The following is a 21,366-nucleotide window of genomic DNA, read 5'->3' on the forward strand; positions in this document are numbered from 1 at the left end:
GAAATGAGTGCATGCTAGGAATCCAGACCTCCTGAACATCTGGAGCGTGTTCAGAGGAGGGCAACCAGGTGATCAGAGGTCTGGAAACAAAGCCCTATGAAGAGAGACTGAAAGAACTGGGCATGTTTAGCCTGGAGAAGAGAAGATTGAGGGGAGACATGAGAGCACTCTTCAAATACTTAAAAGGTTGTCACACAGAGGAGGGCTAGGATCTCTTCTCGATCCTCCCAGAGTGCAGGACACGGAATAACGGGCTCAAGTTAAAGGAAGACATCAGGAAAAACTTCCTGAGTGTTAGAGCAGTACGACAATGGAATCAGTTACCTAGGGAGGTTGTGGGCTCTCCCACAGTAGAGGCCTTCAAGAGGCAGCTGGACAACCATGTGTCAGGGATGCTTTAGGGTGGATTCCTGCATTGAGCAGGGGGTTGGACTCGATGGCCTTGTAGGCCCCTTCCAACTCTGCTATTCTATGATTCTATGATTCCTGGGGAACCTTTCCCCAATCTGGTGCAATCGAGATGTGTTGGACAACATTTCCCATCATCCTGAGCCAGCACAGGATGCTGGGGGTTGTAGTCTGACACATTTGCATGGTATCAGGTTGGGGAAAGCTGTCTGAGGGCATGTCTAGATGGGGTGATATCCTGGGGATCGTCCCAGTGAGTCCACATGATACACAGGGGATCCCGGGAGCAGGCAGGGAAGATGCCTGCATATTCCTGGGATACTACCCTACACTTTTGTCCCAGTTTTTCCCACAGTCCCTGGATGATCCCGAGACCATGGGACATGTGGGCAGCTGTCCCGGCTCCTCGCAAGTAAACACGCAAAGCCGAGCACAGAGCTTTTCAGGATTATTTAAAAACAAAAACCTACCTTTTGTGATCGAGCGCTGGTGTGCTCATGTCCAATAAAAACAAATATGGCGGATGTGACGTCCTCTTCCTCCCAGGACATCATGCGCTGCATGTAGTCCGAGGGGGAGGATCTCGCGATCACCATATCGCGAGATCCTCCCCACTCCGCCTGTAGGTCTAGACATGCCCTGAGAGCATAGGCTCACCTAGGCATGGACCCCAGATATTTTTTTGAGCAGTGCTGCCCCAATTGCCATGACCTGCTTAATGCAAGCCTGCTTCTTCCCTCTGAACTCAGTAGCATTGCAGTTGCCTTAGGACTCACTCCCTTAGCAGATGAATAGGGAGTGTAGCATGAAGGCATTAGCATTTCAAACCAGAGGGAAAACTGTCACCTTGCCTTCTGCAGTCTACTCATTATATTTATTAATTCCAGATTCCAAAATTGCCTAATAGCACCACTGTTCCAAAATTGCCCAACTCTGCAGGGATCTGCCCAGCCCGATGCTCCTGGTCGATTACACTTGTGCCCTGGGCCATTGTAGGCAGTGAGGCCCTGAAAGGAAGGAGAGCAAGCGCACTGGCTACTCCCGTATCAAATGGAGTCCCAGGGGCCTCCCTCCTTGGTTGCGCTATCCAAGCTTCCCCTTTACCTTGGGGGAAATAGAAGTGGGTTCGCTTGCAAAAGAAGATTGAATGAGAAGCAATGTCTGAATTTGGGGCCAGATAATGTATGCGTGTATGGCTTGCTCTGGCTTTCTGGGCTGTGTCCGGAGCTCTTTGGCTCTGCAGTCGTCTTTGTGGAGGGCGCTGCTTCTCGTATGAGAGATGTTATCAGTTGCCGATGGATGCATGATCCTCCTTGGCATCAGGGATTTGCACTAGGCTAGAGGAAGATGAATAGATGTCGGACGAGGATAAGGGATTCTCCTTGTTTTGTGTTCAAAATAGCTTGTGGTACCTTAAAGACTCACAAAGTTACTGAGAACAGTACTGTGAACAGAACTTTGTGAACAGTATTCTCTTGTCCATAAGCTCTCATGGACAAGAGACTACTGTTCACAAAGTTATCTTGAAAGATATTGCTTTTAATTTAACTGGAGGAAGAAAAGTACAGGAGTTTAGATGATCTTAGTTGCATCTGATCCCCTTAGATTAGCCTTCTGCCCCAGTTTTTTTTTAAAATCAAATGCCCTTCGCTGCCCTGTTGTACATCCCTTTTTATAACTCATTTGTAGGAGACAGGATCCTTTACAGACACACACACACTTCACAGCCTGAGACAGCTGCCCCAGGCAACTGATTTGGGATGTTTGGGGAAAAAAGCAACAAATTATTCATAATTTAATTTATAAATGATTATTGTGTTTTCACGTCCAGGGAAGGGAAAAGGGGTACTTGTAGGATTTTTTTAATTTTATTTTTTGCCTCAGGGGCCAAGAGTGGTACTATCCTCCTTCTCCTTGGGGGAGAAGAAGCCATTTATTACTCTGCTTTAGGCAGCAAAATGTCTTAGGGCCAGTCCTGGACAGGACTATAGATAGGGTGACCATATGAAAAGGAGGACAGGGCTCCTGTATCTTTAACAGTTGCATAGAATAGGGAATTTCAGCAGGGCCGGATCTACACTACTGCTTTAAAGCGCTTTATAATAGTTTTATAGCGCTTTAAAGGAGTTAAAGTGCTTTATAACTGTTATAGAGTGCTTTAGAGCAGTAGTGTAGATCCGGCCCTGGTGTCATTTGTATATATGGAGAAGGAAAGGAAAGGAACCTCTCGTGCAAAGCACTTGAGTCATTACTGACTCCTAGAGGGACGCCTGCTTTTGCTGACGTTTTCTTGGCAGACTTTGTAGCGGGGTGGTTTGCCATTGCCTTTCCCAGTCGTGGTTACCTTTCCCCCAGCTAGCTGGGTACTCATTTTACTGACCTCGGAAGGATGGAAGGCTGAGTCGACCTGAGCCGGCTGCCTGAGAACCAGCTTCCTCTGGAATCGAACTCAGGCCGTGGGGAGAGTTTCAGCTGCAGTAACTGCCGCTTACCACTCTGCGCCACATGAGGCTCTTATATATGGAGAGCCTGGTGAAATTTCCTCTTCATCACAACAGTTAAAACAGCAGGTGCCCTGCCCTCTTTTAAATCTGGTCACTCTAGTATAACTCCTGCAGCTTTAACTGTGGTGATGAAGAGGGAATTTCACCAGGTTCTCCATATATACAAATGACACCTGCTGAAATTCCCTTTTCAATACAACTGTTAAAGATACAGGAGCCCTGTCCTCCTTTTCATAGGGTCACCCTATCATACAGTGTTAGAGTGACCCTATGAAAAGGAGGACAGGGCTCCTGTATCTTTAACAGTTGTATTGAAAAGGGAATTTCAGTAGGTGTCATTTGTATATATGGAAAACCTGGTGAAATTTCCTCTTCACCACACCAGTTAAAGCTGCAGGTGCCCTGCCCTCTTTTAAATCTGGTCACAGTATAGCTGCAATATAGCTCCTGCAGCTTTAACAGTTGTGATGAAGAGGAAATTTCACCAGGTTCTCCATATATACAAATGACACCTGCTGAAATTCCTTTTTCAATGCAACTGTTAAAGATACATGAGCCCTGCCCTCCTTTTCATAGGGTCACCCTAGCATACAGTGTTTTATTATGGTTTTAATTTTTGTGAACTGCCCAGAGAGCTTTGGCTATTGGGCGGTATAAAAATGTAATAAATAAATAAATAAATAAATCCTACAAATGTCTATCAATGAGGCTTACTCCAAGGTAAGTAGATGCAGGAGTGCAACTATAGGTTTGTGGGTGGGGGCAGAATCCACTAAGAAAATGCAATCAAATGAACAAGAAGACTATAAACATGAAATATCTGTTTTTATGAAGCTTCTCTCAGAACAGTGGTGGCTGACTGTTATACCTTAACATAAATTTCCAGTTTCTTGACAGGCTTTTTCTTTTTCCCTCTCCTATACTTCTTACATTACAGATTGCAGCTCTGTACACAATGATTTTTATTTGTTATAAAAATTTTATTGATACATGGGGGGAAATGACAGATACAACAGACTGTTCCACAAGAACAAGCCAATTGTAGTTGTGAAGGGAGCTTATTCCGCCTCATACAAAGGAAGGTGTTGGTTTTTTGTCACTTGTTTTTAAATAAAAAGAAAGACTTTTTTTTTTAAAAAAAAAAGCAACACCATCTTGTTCTAACGGTGAGGAAAGTGGCAGGGGGCGAGGGAGAGAAAAAAGAAAACTGAATAAAAACAGAGGGGAGAAATTGAGATTAATTGCAATTCAACATCCAATGCAAAATCACCAGTTTCAAAATGGATTTCTTGGCTAAATGCAATCCTTAGCAGTTTGTCATATATTTTTTTTCTGAAATATTTCACCATTTAAATAGATTTCCTGTTGCCACACTAAATCAGAAAAGGCTGCCCCTTGTTTATTATTTTGTTACAAGCCTCTTGTATATTTTATATTTAAGTGCCAGTTTTCTATACCGAGACCGGCCCAGGACATTTTGCTGCCTACAGGGAAGAACAAGATGGCGTGTTTCTTTGGAAACAGTCCACACGCCAATTGAATCTTTCTTCAACACACTGGTAATGGACCAGTGTCTTTTACCGTACTTCAGGGCAGCAGGTTAAGCCCCACAGCACAGATAGCTCTGTCTTCCAATACTAGAGTGACCATATGAAAAGGAGGACAGGGCTCCTGTATCTTTAACAGTTGTATTGAAAAGGGAATTTCAGCAGGTGTCATTTGTATATATGGAGAACCCTGTGAAATTTCCTCTTCACCACACCAGTTAAAGCTGCAGGTGCCCTGCCCTCTTTTAAATTATTTATTATTTATTTATTTATTTATTTAGAATATTTATATACCGCTCCCCATTGAAAAATTTCGGAGTGGTGTACAAGGCAAAATGAAAATAAAAACAGAATAAAACAGTTAAAACAAAATTTAAAAGAAGCAATAACAGTAATCCAAGGCTGCATGTTAAAGAAAGGCTTCTTGGAATAAAGATGTTTTCAGGAGGCACCGAAAGGAGTACAAGGTTGGCGCCTGCCTGACCTCCAGAGGCAGGGAATTCCACAGGAGGGGGGCCACCACACTGAAGGCTCTTCCCCTGGTGGACTACAGTCGGAGGATGGATCTAGGTGGAACCACCAGGAGCAGGCCCTCGGATGACCTCAGTGACCAGGCAGGTTGGTAAGGGAGAAGGCGCTCTCTCAGGTATCCTGGTCCCAAGTCTGATCACAGTATAGCCGCAATATAACTCCTGCAGCTTTAACTGTTGTAATGATGAGGAAATTTCACCAGGTGCGACATGCATACAAATGACACCTGCTGAAATTCCCTTTTCAATGCAACTGTTAAAGATACATGAGCCCTGTCCTCCTTTTCATATGAACACCCTACCAATACCACAGCGCTGATCAGCCTGGGACCTAATTTATTTATTTATTTATTAAAACATTTGTATCCCGCCCTATATCACTGGGATCTCAGGGTGGCGTACAGAAAAAAAATGATACAAACCGACTTGCTTGCTCAAACCAATACTGGAATGCAGCTGTGGTGGCACCAGCGTGAGTTGCACGAGCAGAGCAACGCAGGCGCAAATACCGTGCCTGAGGGGGTGCCTGGCCTGGCTCTCTGCCTAATCACTCAGTCCGGAGCCGTTTCCAAAGGCACTTTGTGGGACACATCAGGAGAAGGAAACAGGCAGGCAGCCCGCAGCAGCAAATGAGCATCACTTCAGAAGAATGCGAACAGCTGAGGAGGGGTGTGCTCAGGACGTAACGCTGAGGGTCCTGCCCCCTCCCAGCATCTACAGTCTGATGCAGTCACCTCACTCTGTCTAAAGAAAGGGCCAGCCCAGACCTTGGAAAGGATTCATAATAAATTATTACGCTCACCCTACTACTCTGAGTAGTGAGAAATTCCAGTCTTGCAACACACCGAAAAGGCAAGTGCCTCAGAAAATGAGCCCCACCCCAACTGTGCCATCATCTCTGAGGCTAGCAGAGGAACTGTGTTTTCTATGACTCAATATCGTTCCCTGAAACATATTTCGTTCATTAATACAAAGATGCAGTAAAGATGGGATTGCATAGCGGTATAGTGTAGTTATGATACTGAGCTATGAATCACAAAATGTCTCCAGCTTGGATCCCATGTCTGTCGGGAGCTTACTAGCTAGCCTTAGGCAAGCCATTGACCCAGGGCTCATCTACACCAAGCAGGATATAATTCCACTATAAAGCGGTATGAAAGTGGTATATAAAAGGCAGGAGCCACAGTGCTGCTTTATAGCGGTATTGAAGTGCACTGATAACTGTTGGGGCCCATGATACATAGGCCTTAGCTAGACCTAAGGTTTATCCCGGGCTTGTCCCTGCCTGCTCCCGGAATATCCTGTGTGTCATTTACATGAACAGGGATGACCCCGGGACGATCCCGGGATAAACCTTAGGTCTACCTAAGGCCATACTGTATAGCGCTTTCATACCACTTTCACAGTGTTATATCCTGCTTGGTGCAGATGTGTCCTGGGCCCCAACACTTGTCAGTGCACTTAAGTACCACAATAAAGCAGTAGTGTAGATCCTACAGTGCACTTCAATACCACTATAAAGCAGTAGTGTGGCTCCTGCCTTTTACATACCACTTTCATACAATGGCTTGTTGTGAGCCACTCATGTGCCAAGTGCATGGGCTGTTGTAAGGTTATCTGAGGTTGTTTAACTCTCCAACAAGCCATGCCGCCCAGGATCAGGCGATACACTAAGCCACGGCTGGGCAGCGGTTATGCAGATGATGCCCAGTATGGGCCAGGGCTCACAACAAGCCACCATGGCTTGTTGTGATTGTGCAAACCGCCCATTTTCTCTCAGCCTCAATCCCCCGTCTGCAATATGGGAATAATAATACTGACAAACCTTAGAAGGTTTCTATTATGATGAGAACCAGATAATCCCCGTGAGGGGTTCTGAACATTTGGAAGTACTACATAAATGCTGAGGAATATTAATTCTTTGGAAACAGTCCACCACAGCTATTAGTTGTGCGCACAACGTCTGTTTTTTTGGAGCACAGGTAAGATGGTTTAGCTCAGCTGTACACCTCAAAAATATAACATGGGAACACCCTGAGCCTAATTCTCAGTTTTAACTGCACACTTTTACATACCGTATTTCTTCGATTCTAAGACACACTTCCCCCCCCATATAAACATATCTAAAAACAGGGTGCGTCTTAGAATCATGGGTGCATTTATTATTTCTTAGAATCAAAGCTTTTTTTTCTGTTGGTGGTACTGAAATTAGTGTGCGTCTTACAATCGATGGCATCGTAGAATCGAAGAAATATGGTACATAAATTGTGTATAATTGTTTTTAATGTTCACTGTTTTTAACTTTTGTAAACCGCCCAGAGAGCTTCGGCTATGGGACAGTATGTAAATGTAATCAATCAATCATCATCATCTAAATTTCAATAAGACAAATTGCTTTGCTGTCTTTCCCATGTTTCCATTCCTTATTTTCATGATATCAAACATGCATCGCCCATGTAATGCAATTACCTTAGTTACTGTTCTGTTAGCAGGTATTGGAAGTATATCGAACTGGAGGTCACTAGTCAAAGGCAGTCCAAAACTCCAACCACCATACCTACATGGGAAAATATAAACATTTTAGGAAATACAACACAGTCATAAACTACACAAGCTAGACCTGATATAAGTGACTTATTCTATGGTGGTGGGTGGAATTATGTGGGTTCACAGACCAGTCATAAAGTGTACAGCAATGGTGTATAAGTACTTCTATCTGTTCCCACAGCTGAGCTAGCACAACATTAAAAAGCACATCAAAGCATGAAAATTGCAATGCAGACTGTTATCATTTCCTAGTTTAGGTGTTCCAGATTAACAGTCTTCAATATATAATGAAAAAGGACTACAACGTTTCGAACCCAGTATCTGTATATATCATAGATCAGACAATAACATCTAAATTCATTAAGCCGTTTCCCTGATTTTATTTTCAGTGGAACTATTTATTATTGCTGAACTTGGGGAAAATGCTCATTACCTTTTTAAAATACGACTATTGGAATTACTAAAATATTTTAGAGCAGGCCTGGTCCCCTTGGGCCATTTGCAGCATGTCAACCTGCCAGATGTTTTTGCTTTATGTTTGTGCTGGGTCTGGGCTGAGAAGTTTGCAGGACCATGTCAGATAGACTCAGAAGAATCAGGCGCAATGAAGATGATGTCATGTGCTATATGAAGATATCAGTTCATATTATCTAACTCATGGAAGCACTATCCAGACACCTATAATCTCTGACCTTTCCGTCAACATAAACGGTACATTTTCAGGATTTTCTCCAAAAATGCATGAACTAGAAAAAGACCACCTCAGAGTCTCAGTGGCTAGAGCAGGCCTATATCCCGGGATTGTTCCGGGATCATCCCTGTGCATCCGAATGACACACAGGGGATCCCGGGAGCAGGCAGGGACGACCCCTCCAATTGCCTGGGGTAATCTTTCGGTCTAGCTAAGGCCTTAGTTTCCCACAGGTGCTTCTTGATTCCTTGTTAGAGACCACAGTCTAGGGAAGTTCCAGAGGTGCATTGGAATAGATTCCAGCTCCCCACTCTGTCTCATTTAATTGCTAACTTAATTATGCGTATACAACAGGACAGACATAGTTTTGTTCTAATAGAATGTTTTCAATAGCAATATGTGAACACCCTGCACTTTTAAGCTAACTTCAATGATGTAACAAGTGCAAACAATATTGTAGAAAGTGCTTACTAAAAGAGAATCAAATGTTAAGGAGTTTATTGGGTAACGAGAATTAGCCCTGTTCAGGCATTCAACCCCACCCCCTTATTATCCCATGGGGGTCGGTGGCGGGGAGTGGGTCACTCCGGTCCACAGTCTCGACATGTTAGAGGTGCCGTGGGCAGGCTGCTTTTCCCCACGGAGGCTCCCCGTGCCCCCATTCCTCTAGAATCTGGATTCTCAAGTGCATGGGGGACCCCTGCCTACTCCAACATATTTATTTATTTATTTGAACCTTGTTCTCATTTTTACGGCTTTTATATTGTATTTTATACCATGCTTTTATACTGTTTGTTCTATGCTTTGAATGGTTTTAATTTTTGTGAACCGCCCAGAGAGCTTCAGCTATTTGGGCGGTATAGAAATGCAATAAGGAAATAAATAACATATGGAGGACAATGGAGCTGAGTGATGGGAATAACACCCGGGGGGGGGGGCACAGCCGGCAAGCACAACCCGACTCTCCCGGGGAGGGGGGAGCACTGGAATGGGACAATAAAGGGGGGAGGTAATAGAATAAAAGTGATACCTTTTCTGCACATAGCCTTTGGCAGTAACTAAAAGGTAAGTCTCTACATCATGCCCAGTAAGGTTATAAATTATCCGGGAGAAGAAAGTCCTCTTGTGGGGTGGAATTAGGTTAATCTTTGGACAAACCTAGAAAGAAATGTGTGTGTATAGATATATATACACACACACACACAAATTAAGTCATTTTAACAAACAAATCATAGAGATGTCAAATTCACGTTATTGTCGCTAGGCAACTTGCCATCATAAAATGCATTTAGATAATATTAAAGCAAGAAAAAAGTTTTCACCATTTTCAATGAATATTTATTGATTTCTTTTTAAAAAATAATAATATGTGCTCATACACCTATTTGTTTTCAGCCAGACACGTGCTCTTGTTCTATACTGATCCAAACATGACAATGATTAACTTTAAGGTACTTAATAGTCCTTAAAAACTAGACTATCCCCCACCCCCCATGGAAGTCCTGCAGGTCTTGTTAAGCCAATCTGAGTTTGAGAACAATACTGAATAAGTCCTGTTTATATTCTGACCAGATAGTGGGTGTTCAACCTGTTCTGGATGGGGTTGCCCTCCCTCTGAAGGAGCAGGTTCGTAGCTTGGGGGTTCTCCTAGAACCATCTCTGTCACTTGAGGCCCAGGTGGCCTCTGTGGCACTGAGTGCCTTCTACCAGCTTCGGTTGGTGGCCCAGCTACGCCCCTATCTGGACAGGGATAACCTAGCTTCAGTCATCTATGCCCTGGTAACCTCCAAATTAGATCACTGCAATGCGCTCTACGTGGGGCTGCCTTTGAAGATGATTCAGAAGCTGCAGCTTGTGCAAAATGCAGCGGCCACAATTATCCTTTTTGATATGTCCCCCTGAAGATAACCCAATTTACTTTGGAGTACAGGATGGGACAGAGCTCCTTGGGCTCTGTAGATACTCATATGATAAAAATAAGTATATCTGTCCATAACATCGCTGACAAAGACTGAGAGCATGAGGCTACGTTCAATTACTGTGATTCCTGTCACCAGTTTATCCATGGTGGACTCGCACACACAATTCATTAATATTCAGGCCCTGTTCAAATTCATTCCCTTATGGAACATATTCTGAAGAACAAGATGTCCCTGGTATTTATTTCATATTTATCTCTTTTCATTGAGTTCTAATTTAACATTACCTGTCTGCTGTCTGTGCAGTTGCATGCAGAATACTGAGCGCTCTGGTTCCCACTGAATACCCACTCGCCAGGCTCGTCCTTGTTGAAACATTCTCTGAAAGTAAGCAGTTTTAACACTGACATTTCCTGTAGGCAGGTATACAGATGACACACAGTAATATGGTGGCAGATTCCTATTTAATGTAGGGCACTTGGCAGTTCACCTTTATTTATTGATTCTCCCGAGAGATCCCAACAAATCCCACTTACTTCAAGCGAAACTACATTCACTCAGCCCTGTTTGATTCTTAATGGTTCTGCCTATTGCTCTGTCAATCTCTTTTTAGTTGGTGAATTGTGATATTGATTGGAAAGGTCTAATGAGACTTGCTTCAAATTCCTTAGCAAGAAACTCAAGAAATTAACATTAAAATAACAAAATTATCTTGAAAGCAGAAGGGACCCCCATGCCCTGAGGTACTGCATCGGTAAAGCATTAATTGGATAATCCTCTGATACGTGATTAATCACCTATAGTCTACACAACTACTTCCCCAAGCAACAGAATTGTGCTAAGTCAGTTCAGAAATAATCAACAGCTACTGCCATAGAGCCATTTCAGCTTTCTAGGTGAAAACCCACTGTGTATTTCTACATAGAGGTCAACCAGTTTGTCTGAGACTTGTACATCAATTGCTGAGAACACAGATGTCCTACCAATTTCAATCCTCATCACCAATGAGTGAATATGGCTTGGGTAACTAAAGCTACAATCCTTTGCATACTTTTCTGGAAGTAAGTCTCATTGAACTCATTGGGACTTACTCCTGAGTAAACAAGTATAGGATTATGCTATAAGATCTGTAATATATGGCTGCTTACTTCAGAATGAGTCACAATAAAATTTCATCAAATTGGACTGGAATGTTATGCACACTTCTCTGGGAATAAAACTTATTGAAGTCAGTGGATAGGAATATGCGGGAAGTCTAAGTTTTAGTGCAAGTTATTTGTCTTGAACCCAGGTGCTGAACAAATTGCTGAAAATTGTTAAAATGGAAGGCACCAGATTTATTTGTATGAAGTGGAAGTCCTCAGGAGTGGAAGTGTAAACCTCAGAAAGAATGGTTACCCCTCTGGAAATTAGTAAATGCAAGATATTACCACAACACACACACACACACACACATAAACACGCACATTGTTTCACAATCTGCCTGTTGCTAGAGACCTGTTTCAATGTGATACCTGGTCATCATATATTTGCAACATGATTAAAGGATGTCATTAATGATTGGTGACTGGTAGTTTCTCTTCCCACACTAAAAATTTAAAAGAATCAGGGAAAAGTACTTACAAATTACTTTTATTCAGGCATGTGTTATCTGCTCCAGGGAAAGAAAGCAATGAAGCAACCAAAGAATCAGTGGTTTCATTATAATTTCTAGGGTTTAAAAACAACACAAAAATAGTTAGCTGTACTTTCACAAGAGACTGAATAGATGATAAGCTGAACAAAACAGGGGTGACATGTTTGCAGAAAAATAGCACACACGCAAAAATGGTTCCACGGTGTTGCCCTATGCTCAATCATCTATCTATATAAAAGCCCAGAGGCCTCCTCCAAGCCACTTATGCAAATAGGAGAGAAGGCAGAGGCAGTGGATTGGCCTACTGGTTGGTGATGTCACAATGACATCGCCAACCAGTAGGCCAATCCACTGCCTCTGCCTTCTCTCCTATTTGCATGTTCTCTCCTATTTGCACTTATAGGCCAATCCACTGCCTCTGCCTTCTCTCCTATTTGCATGTTCTCTCCTATTTGCACTTATAGGCCAATCCACTGCCTCTGCATTCTCTCCTATTTGCATGTTTAAAAATTCTGAGCTCACAGGGCCTTCTAGGGAAGTTCCAAGAAAAATAACTCCCATCTAGGGAACTTCCAAGATAGAAGGCCAGAGGGCGCCTCCAAGCCACTTCTAGATTTTGCCCTCTGGCGCCATTGAGCGACGTTTCTCAGAACTGCGGCCTTCCATGGAAGTTCCAAGTTCTGAAGAAAGAGAACTGCCAGGAGCTTCCGGCCTAGCAGAGGGGCCAAAACCCACTAACCTCCTCACCAGACTGCTCCTCTACACCTGTCGTATGACAGGGCTTTTTTGCTAGTACACATATAAAGAAAATGCTGAAACCGAAGGCTGTGATCCTTTAATTTTTGTGAACCGCCCAGAGAGCTTCAGCTATTGGGCGGTATGAAAATGTAATAAATAAATAAATAAATAAATCCTAAAAGCACTTAAGGATCAATTCTCCAATTGCTTACCCTGAAGAAATTTCAGTTAAGTCAACCGTTTCAAATGAGAACTATCAGCTTTCATTTCATAAGCCTGCTTCCAGATTCTCCTGTAGGAGACGTTTCTGTCTTAGGGCGCACACTCCAGAAAATGCATTCCCGGGTGCAGTGGAGTCGTTCTGAAGTGTTTCTCTACAGGAGTTCCCAGAGGTAAAGCCCAAAACTGCTGCTTAGAAGTCAATTCAGCTTGAATTGAAAAAGGAGTTTGGGAGTTCAGCACAATGAATGTGTTGACAAGGGAAATTCATTGGTTGCGGGGGAAGAGGAAGATGCAGGCATAGTGGAATCAGTTTTCCTATCAGCAGGTTTTGTGGCAAACCCCCCCCCCCCCCCAAAACAGTTTTTGAAACACAGAAGAATATAAAGTAGCAACTAAAAGTTTACTAAAGGGAGCGGCTGATAGGAAAACATACTTAAAATAACTTTGGTGTCCTGCATTCATGCACTGCTGAATCAAACCTTCAATGTTTTATGTAGGGTGACTATATGGAAAGGAGGACAGGGCTCCTGCATCTTTAATAGTTGTATAGAAAAAGGAATTTCAGCAAGTGTTATTTGTATGCGTATCACACCTGGTGAAATCCCCTCTTCATCACAACAGTTAAAGCTGCAGGAGCCTTGCCCTCTTTTTGTATCTGGTTACTCTAGAGGGCTCCTGCAGCTTTAACTGTTGTGATGAAGAGGGAATTTCACCAGGTGCTGCATGCATACAAATGACACCTGCTGAAATCCCCTTTTCAATACAACTGTTAAAGATACAGGAGCCCTGTCCTCCTTTCCATATGGTCACCCTAGTTTTATGGCTTAAAACTTGTGGAATTAGGCCAGCCTTCCACAACATGGCGCTCTCCAGATATGTTGGACTATCTCTGCTGGGCCATGGAGTCCACACACACCTGGAGGGCAGCACTGCGTCGTGGAAGACTGAACGAGGCAGTTGAAAGATTGTTACCTTTGATGGGTATGATGGATTGGACATAATTTCCCAGTACTCCTCATCAAACGGTTGAAGTGAACTAGGGATGGGAGAATCAGCAATGTTCAAGCTCACTGAGATTCTCCAAACTCCACCTTGAAGCTTGGATCGTCTTACTCCTGTTTTCAATTGAGATCTATTTTTCTTTTCATTCCAACAGGTAAAGGGTGCATTTCTGGGTACACATTTTTTGGAAGAGTGCATCTAAATGCGCACTTCCCCTCCCTAAACTAAAGTGTGAAAATGCGTATTTTTCTCTCCAAAATTGTACATTTTTCAAGTGCCTATTTCTTTGAAGTATGCATTTTGTGAACACAAGGGCCAGATCTACACGTCGTTGCGAAGGCGCTTCCGTGCGCCTTTTTTAAAGACGTACCTAAAAGAAGCGCCTCTTTCTTTACTGTGTGTACTGTGAGCTAGGCAGCGCCGCCTGCGGAAGAATCTCTACCCCATTCAAAGACGCTGCTCTGCTCTGGCCGCTTCCCCCTCGCGTGTTCTGCCATTCGAATAATCCCCCCTCCCACCCGGCGGCTCTTCTGGCGCGTCCCGGCGGTGGCGGCGGCTCCTCCTGCAAAACACTTTTCTCCCTCGGTGTGTTTGTATTTGCGTTTGCGTGCGCGCGGCGGACGAGTTCAGCTCCTGCCTCTCGCTCTCCCCCGCGGTGTCATCTCCCCGGGACTCTCTTCGGTGTGTGCTCGCGCACGCAAACGCAAATACAAACACAGGGAGCGCCTTCGCAACGACGTGTAGATCTGGCCAAGCTTGGCAACGTGCGAATTTTCTCCAGAAACCGTGCGCCCACCTGAGTTTGCGGTCAGGGTTACAAATAGAGTAAATTCAAGTTAAGAGCAAATCAGAGTGTAGTTCTCATTCATCCCTAAAGTGAACGAATACACCACAAGACATACACAGATGCACAGGTTGCCAGCTGGACAAGAGGGGGCTTCTGGCCACTGCCACTGAATGGTGGTGAAGGGCAGCCCCAGGCCAGGCCTTAGCAACAAGGTGTCACAGGCAGGTTGAAGCTGGGTCAGCACTGTGGAAGTGTGCAGGTACTGACTAGCCAAAGGTGCTCTGTGAGGGTGCAGGGTGCTAATGCAAAGCACAACTGACCTGTCAGCAGCAGCACACCTGCCCATTGTTGACAAAGGCCATAGCTATATGGGGCGAAACCCCAAGGTGATCCCCGGGATTGTCCCTGTGCGTTCAGATGATGCACAGGGGATCCCAGGATCAGGGAGGGATGATCCCTCCCTTGTCCCAGGATCTCGCCCTCCCCTTTAGGCCTGGTTTTTCCGCGGCACTGCGGTTTGTCCTGACTCCTCTTGATTCCTCACGAGGAGCCGGGACCTGCGCACAGGGCGCAGCGCTCCTCAGGAGCACTGCACCCATCGGGCTGGGGTGTGGGGAGCGGGGAAGTAATTATTTTTTAAAAAATAACTTACCGTTTGCACACGAGCATTCGTGCGCTGCTGGCCCTTTAACTGGGGGGAAATGGCGGGTGCGACGCCTCTCTGTCTGAGGTCATCGTGCGCCACGTGTAAAGAGAGGTGGAGGATCTTACAATAAAACCATTGCGAGATCTTCACCCCTCTGTTGCGGGCTAAGCGTAGGTCTAGCTAAGGCCCCAGTTTCCCTCACCTCTTTCACAAGCTTTCCTCAGATTAGTGCCTTCCAGATGGTTTGGACTCCAACTCCCAGGATTCCTGAGCATTGACCATGCTGGCTGAGGGAGCTGAAATCCCAAACATTGGGAGGGCACCCACAAAAGGTTCCTAGAGACTCTTCCAACCGTGGAAAGTATTGAATTCAAAAATACCTGTTCCTGTCTTCCCCCACCTAATCATATTCGTTGCATGTCTCGTCATGATATTGCCATACAATATGGCCATATCCCTCTAGTAAGTATCTAGGGGATTCTTTCCCTTAGAGTCAGTTGTGTAAATGCTTGGTCTCAGAACCAATAATAATAATAATAATAATAATAATAATAATAATGATGATGATGATGATGATATTCACCCAAAGAAATCCGCCTGGCCAGAAGAACCGTACAGGGATGGTGAAAGGTGGAGTGCAGGGTATTCTTCCACCTTAGTTCTCAAGTTCCCGAGGCCCATAGCAGCAGTCACAAAGAGCACAGGAAGTAAAACCTGAGCAATAAAACCTTTCACATTGCGCCGAGTGTGATGGAACCTCTTGATGAACAAGGCTGTGGCCCTCCTCACCAAGAGAGGAATGTGGCCTGGCTTCCTCAACTTAACCAGGGCTTGGTCTATTGATCAAAAAAAGGAAAGAGATATGTTGAGACATAAGTGCTGAGTTTTGTTCCTTCCTAATACTTGCGTTCACTCAATTCATCTTGCCAGAACATGCAGTTAAACAGGTACTATTTCTGTTTTATAAATGAACACCCAAATCCTTGAAAATCCTGGGAGCTGTTACACCAGTGTAGCCAGGAGAGATCTGAGGTTCTTTAGCATATGTCCATGAAAGGTTGTTAATTCATTTTTATCTTATTTTAACGAGCCTCATATTCATTCAGTTGGCACCCTGATACCTGCAGGGTTTCATCTGTCCAGCGAGGTGATGTTTACCCTGTCCTGGACGGTGTTGCACTACCCCTAAAGGATCAGGTTTGTAGTTTGGGGGTGCTCTTGGATCCAGAACTGTCACTTGAGGCACAGGTGAACTCAGTGGCAAAGAGCACCTTTTATCAGCTTAGGTTGATATACCAACTGCGCCCTTATCTGGACGGAGATAGCCTAGCTACAGTTATCCATGCTCTGATAACCTCTCGTTTGGATTACTGCAATGCGTTATACATGGGGCTGCCTTTGAAAACAGTCCGGAAACTTCAGCTGGTACAAATCAGGGCAGCCCGCCTCCTAACAGGGACTGGACGACGAGATCATATCACGCCAGTCCTTCTACAACTTCATTGGCTGCCAGTCCAGGTCCGGGCCCAATTCAAAGTCCTAAACGGTTTGGGGCCAAGTCATTTGAAGGAACACCTCCTCCCATATGTGCCCGCCCGGACCTTGAGATCATCCACAGGGGTCCTTCTCCGTGAGCCCCTGCCGAAGGAAGTGAGGCAGGTGGCTACTAGGAGGAGGGCTTTCTCCGCTGTGGCACCCCGGCTGTCGAACGAGCTCCCCAGAGAGGTTCGCCTGGCGCCTACATTGTTTTCCTTTCGTCGCCAGCTGAAGACCTTTTTTATTTTCTCAGTATTTTAACACCTAATTTAACTTAAATTTAAACTCTGCTGTTTTAATCTCGTATTTTAACCTATATCAATTTTTGCTGTGTGGTTTTATCCTGGTCGTGCTTTTTATATTGTATTTTGTGTTTGTGTTTTTAGATTGTTGGTTGTTTTGTTGTGCTTTTCGATGGTTTTAATTTTTGTGAACCGCCCAGAGAGCTTCGGCTATTGGGTGGTATAGAAATGAAATAAATAAATAAATAAATAAATAAAGGGCATAGAGCGAGGGATGGCAGTTTGGACTTATGGGCTTCACGTGGATGATGTGCTCCACACAGGAGTGAACCATCCTCACACCTGTTTTTCCCAAGAGCTGTTTCACAGACTTGTAGGTTTGTGCTAAAGCACCTGGTTAGGAGAATGTGAAATGTCCAATGTAAATGGCCTTACCTATATTAGACAATGCAGCAGATGTGAGAGCCCTCACTGTGGCACAGCAGGAATTTCTGCCACTTGTTCATTTGCTTACATGAGCCCATGCTTCCTGCAAGCTTGTGAGCTCCAAGTAATATGGGCTTAGCTTTGTAATTTGGTGTAGTGCAGCCTTCCTCAACCTGGGGCGCTCCAGATGCGTTGGACTGCATCTCCCAGAATGCCACAGCCAGCTGGGGCATTCTGGGAGTTGTAGTCCAACACATCTGGAGCGCCCCAGGTTGAGGAAGGCTGGTGTAGTGACTAGAAGGGTGGGATAACAATGTTAATCATCTTCACCTAGAAAATGTCTAAACCCTATGCCCATTTGACATCCTCCAGCTGTGGTTGGAGAAGGAGGAATGTGATAGCAACAACTTAATTACTGCTTCAAGGAATCACGTGCCACGTGACAAAGTCGTATGAACATTGCCACCCCCACCAGAACTCACAACTGTGCCAACACTGGACACTTGACCCTCTTCCTTTGTAGGGTTGGCCCCAGAGCCAAGGCTGGGGGAATGCCAGAAATTGAGGAGGGGTGATAAAGCATAAGGATAATAGCAAGCAGTACAACAACACACACATACACACATGCCCAAGAGGAGCATGTTCAGAGGAGGGCAACCAGGATGATCAAGGGTCTGGAAACAAAGCCCTATGAAGAGTGAAAGAACTGGGCATCTTTAGCCTGGAGAAGAGAAGATTGAGGGGAGACATAATAGCACTCTTCAAATACTTGAAAGGTTGTCACACAGAGGAGGGCCAGGATCTCTTCTTGATCATCCCAGAATGCAGGACACGGAATAACGGGCTCAAGTTAAAGGAAGCCAGATTCCAGCTGGACATCAGGAAAAACTTCCTGACTGTTCGAGCAGTACAACAATGGAATCAGTTACCTAGGGAGGTGGTGGCCTCTCCCACACTAGAGGCTTTCAAGAGGCAGCTGGACAACCATCTGTCAGGATGCTTTAGGGTGGTGACCTCAGTGGCACGGAGTGCCTTCTACAAACTTCGGTTGGTGGCCCAGCTACGCCCCTATCTAGACAGGGATAACCTGGCTTCAGTTGTCCATGCTCTGGTAACCTCTAAGTTAGAATACTGCAATGCGCTCTACGTAGGGCTGCCTTTGAAGACGGTTCGGAAGCTGCAGCTTGTGCAAAATGCAGCGGCCAGACTGATTTCGGGAACCAGAAAGTTTGACCATATAACACCTGCTCTGGTCCACTTGCACTGGCTGCCTGTATGTTTCCGAGCCCAATTCAAGGTGCTGGTTTTGACCTATAAAGCCTTACATGGCTTGGGGCCACAATACCTGACGGAACGCCTCTCCCGACGTGAATATACCCGGTCACTACGTTCAACATCTAAGGTCCTCCTCCAGGTGCCTACTCCGAGAGAGGCTCGGAGTGTGGCAACGAGGGATAGGGCCTTTTCGGTGGTGGCCCCCAGACTATGGAACGATCTCCCTGACGAGGCTCGACTGGCACCAACGCTGCTATCTTTCCGGCGCCAGGTTAAGACTTTCCTCTTTGCCCGGGCATATGGCGGCACATCCTAATTACCCACATGTTTAGTTTTTAATTGGTTTTTAATGCTTTATGTGTGTATGTACTGTGTTTTAGAGTTTTAAATTTTGTATTTTTGTTTTTATCTCAATTTTAGAATTTCTGTAAACCGCCCAGAGAGCCCTGGCTATGGGAGCGGTATATAAGTATAATAAATAAATAAATAAATAAAAATAATTCCTGCATTGAGCAGGGGGTCGGACTCGATGGCCTTATAGGCCCCTTCCAACTCTGCTATTCTATGATTCTAAGACATCAGAAGAGAATTGGTCCCCTTGCCAGGTAATGGAGACATTTAGGAACCTGCCTTATACCAGGTAAGGTACTTTGTCCAACCCAGTATAGTCCACTCTGACTGGGAGAGGCTCTCCAAGCCACAGGCCGATGGTTTCCTCCAGCACCTGCTACCTAATCTTTTGAACTGGAGATGGCAGGGATTGAACCTGGAGTCTCATATTAAAAGCAGGTGTTCTGCTGCTGAGCGCTAAGTTCCCTAGTCTTAAGAGATGTGGTAGTCACAAGGTCATCTGGGGAGAAAGCACCAAGCTGACCTTAGGTGGGATGGAAAACACAAGTGCTTGAGGCAGCTCAACCAAGGAGAATTCCCCTGGATCTTGGTTGAGTACCTGAGCCCAGAAAGGCGGAAAAAGAGCACTGGAAGCTTTTCGACCCCTTTCTTTGACCTGGGGCAAATCTACACAGAGTCTTCAGGGCGCCTGGAGTGTGCCTGCAGTGCGCCCCGAAATCGATGATGTAGACAGTACCTTAAGCGTTCCAAGAAGAAGAGGAGGAGGAGGAGGAGGAGGAGGAGGCCCTGCATCGCCCCTCACGGGGACGGGGTGAAGAGTTGCCGGGCCTGGCGGCTTTGCTGGGGAATCGGCTGCGTCCTTGGCGCCGCCCACCTGCCCGCCGGCGAAAAAGCCACCTGGGTCAATGCTTCTTCCGCCGAGCTCTCCGACCCAGGTGGGCCCGGGTGGCTCTTTCGCTGGCAACAGGAGGCCGGCGGGCAGGTGGGTGGCGCCAAGGATGCAGCCGATTCCCCGGCAAAGCCGCCGGGCACGGCAACTCTTCACCCCGTCCCCACGAGGGGTGATGCGGGGCCTCCTCCTCCTCCTCTTCCGCCTCTTCTTGGAATGCTTAAGGTACTGCCTACATCATCGATTTCGGGGCGCACTCCAGGCGCCCCGAAGACTCTGTATAGACTCGGCCCTGGGAAGGCGTTTCAAACGGAACACTCTGTGCTTCCTGCCAAATCCTTCTATGACTCCTCAAAACACAATCTTGTTGTGAGCAACAGCCTAAATACACGTTACAGTCTGGACTGTGCAATTCCAGAACTCACTGAAGTGCTGATATCCAGAGGTGCTATTAAAAAAAAGGGTCTTGGGAAAACAAAGGTCAGATAAAAGAACAGACCAAGTGAACATCAGAGTTCCAACCTACCCAGGGACCTTCCAATTGCGGGCATTTCTATTTTTCTGGGGAAAATGTTCAACATTTATGAGTTATATTAATAAGATACCATCCTTCAACATTTCTAATGAAATAAAACCAAGGCATGGTGCCACATAAGTTATGAATTGTACAAAGCCAGCTGCAACTACAAGATAACAGTAATGGCAGTTAGTCGTAGAAGATATTTCTGCCTATCTGATCCACATGGGACTCCTAAAAAGAAGAAGAGAACATTGTCTCCTCGTTCGTACATATATAAAATCTGCCACAGTAAAAATGCTTCTCATTTGAGCTGACACTTCCCTATGCCCATTAGATTATCTACATGGGGCACATGGAAAGTGTAGTTCTGTTCCAAACAGTCTGACAAATACACCGCTATGAAGCTCTTTATGTGTCAGCTGTCCACGATTTCCACACTTACTTGTTTCAGTATTTTAACAGTCTATAAATTAATTTTAACGTTCCTGTTTTAAATTTGTATTTCTGCACTGCTGTTGATTTTATCCTGGTTGTGCTTTTATATTGTATTTTATACCATGTTTTTTATACTGTTGTTTTATACTTTGAATGGTTTTAATTTTTGTGACCCGCCCAGAGAGCTTCGGCTATTGGGCGGTATAGAAATGCAATAAATAAATAAATAATTTTTATTTATTTATTACATTTTTATACCGCCCAACAGCCGAAGCTCTCTGGACGGTTCACAAAAATTAAAACCATAAAAACCCTAATAAAACAACCAACAGTCTAAAAACACAAATACAAAATACAATATAAAAAGCGCAAGCAGGATTAAACCACACTGCAGAAATTGATATAGGTTAAAATACGGAATTAAAACAGCAAAATTTAAATTTAAGTTAAATTAGGTGTTAAAATACGAGAAAATATAAAGGTCTTCAGCTGGAGTACAGTGTAAGCACCAGGCG

General features: G+C 44.8%; 1 protein-coding gene across 1 annotated transcript in view; it reads right to left on the minus strand.

The window, feature by feature from the left end:
- Positions 1–21,366, minus strand: part of ABCA12 (ATP binding cassette subfamily A member 12) — a 160,971-nt gene that overhangs the window by 39,883 nt on the left and 99,722 nt on the right. The window contains exons 33-37 of the mRNA XM_063116106.1: positions 15,761–16,013; positions 11,770–11,856; positions 10,434–10,527; positions 9,258–9,385; positions 7,459–7,546 (exon numbers count right to left, since the gene is read on the minus strand). Of these exons, the coding sequence (XP_062972176.1) occupies positions 7,459–7,546; positions 9,258–9,385; positions 10,434–10,527; positions 11,770–11,856; positions 15,761–16,013 (650 nt within the window). The remainder of the gene's footprint in view (positions 1–7,458; positions 7,547–9,257; positions 9,386–10,433; positions 10,528–11,769; positions 11,857–15,760; positions 16,014–21,366) is intronic.

The sequence above is a fragment of the Elgaria multicarinata genome, chromosome 2 (assembly GCF_023053635.1).
Source record: "Elgaria multicarinata webbii isolate HBS135686 ecotype San Diego chromosome 2, rElgMul1.1.pri, whole genome shotgun sequence".
Taxonomy (NCBI): Eukaryota; Metazoa; Chordata; class Lepidosauria; order Squamata; family Anguidae; genus Elgaria; species Elgaria multicarinata.